Source organism: Sinocyclocheilus anshuiensis, unplaced genomic scaffold (genome assembly GCF_001515605.1).
Source record: "Sinocyclocheilus anshuiensis isolate Anshui unplaced genomic scaffold, SAMN03320099.WGS_v1.1 scaffold709, whole genome shotgun sequence".
Classification (NCBI taxonomy): Eukaryota; Metazoa; Chordata; class Actinopteri; order Cypriniformes; family Cyprinidae; genus Sinocyclocheilus; species Sinocyclocheilus anshuiensis.
Window position 1 is genome coordinate 375,534 of NW_015540926.1, and position 1,615 is coordinate 377,148.

At 31.3% G+C, this 1,615-nt stretch overlaps 1 protein-coding gene across 1 annotated transcript in view; it reads right to left on the bottom strand.

Annotated features, from left to right (window-relative positions):
- Window positions 1–1,615, bottom strand: part of cfap46 (cilia and flagella associated protein 46) — a 121,109-nt gene that overhangs the window by 78,875 nt on the left and 40,619 nt on the right. The window contains 1 exon segment of the mRNA XM_016487318.1: window positions 1,539–1,607. Within this exon segment, the coding sequence (XP_016342804.1) occupies window positions 1,539–1,607 (69 nt within the window).

A 1,615-nucleotide genomic window follows, 5' to 3' on the forward strand; every position in this document is an offset into this window, starting at 1 on the left:
ACACACACACACGGTCAGGTATCAGCAGAACGCAGACGTCCAAACATCATCGGGCCTCAAACTTTCTGCTATTAACTTCAGCTTTAGGTATAAATCTCCAGTCTGCCTGTGTGCTGCTCGGCGAGTGCTTCAAACCTTCTCTTTGAGCAGCGTTAGGAAATCTTTTCCCTATTAAAAAGGCTTTCATGTGGAATTAGCTCTGATATGTGCAGAGAAGGGCCTGTAAATCTGCACAAAAGGCAGCAGAATGAAATTTAATTACAGAGAATGTGAAGAAGGGAAGCAGCAGAATGCATGAGGTGTTTAACAGTGTATTTAGGGCCTGAATCTGATTTTTATGGGTCTCTTTTCATCAAATGTGTTCACTTAGATCAGAAACACACTCATGGCTCTAATGCCTAAATTTAAGATGTATGCGTTTCAATTGCACATAAAATTTCCATGCATTTGGATCACACAGTTTTAACAAACTAATAGACTTAATGTGATGCATACTGTATTTGTCAGTCATACATTAATGAAACAGGTCAGTTTTCTCTAATAGTACTTTATATATTTAACCAGCTTTATACATTTATCATCAATAAATCCAATTTGTTTCAATTTCATGCATTTTAACTACTTGTTTACTGCTTGTTCCAAAGCTAGTCATATTTTAATTATGTTCATTTTTAAAATATTCAATTCTTTTCACAATGAGCCGATTTATGCTGATTTTAATCCATTTATAAATTATACAATAATATTTATAATTGTTATATAATTATACAAATAATACATCAAAAAATAATATATAAAGAAATTATATAATTATAGAATAATACTATAAAACAATACATAGAATAGTTATATAATTATAAAATTGTTTATTTTTAATAATACATTAAAAATAGGATTATATATATATATATATATATATATAACAATAATAAAATAAAAATTATATAAAAATAATAACATATAAAATAATAAAATGTTCAGCTAATTTATTATTGCTTGTTCCAAAGCAAGTCATATTTTAACTATTTTAATTTTTAATACATTTAATTACTTTAACAATGAGCAGATTTATGCTGATTCTAAGCCATTTGAATAAATGCATTTGAAAAATATGATGATTAAAAAAAATCAAATATATGCAAAAAGTTTACATGAGTTTTTTTGCTTTATTTTGTAATCATTGTGTGCATGCTTTTTTAACTTTTGAAAACGTGAGATTAGATCTCCTGCATGTATAATTTGTCAAGATGAATTAACATGCAATAACTGCAAACAAATAGTGACAGGAAAAAATTAGTAATTCAGAGCAAAATTGCATTTACTCCAAGCTAATTTAAACTCTAATTTAATTCATATTCAGTGCCTTGCTTGTTTAAAATTCAACCCTCTGAGCCCCTCATCAGTTTATTCACAGAGCCTAATTACGCTCTGAGATCACCCACAATGCTTTGCACAGGTGTCGTTCCCAGGTGAGCTCCCGTGTGCGTGTGTGTCTGTAGATAAGCAGTGTTTGTGTTTACTGAGCAACAGTCGCTCACCTCTAAAGCTTTCTTAACGTCCTGCATGGCAGCCGCGTCCAGCTGAGGGCCCTGGGTCGAGCCGGATTTCTCCACGC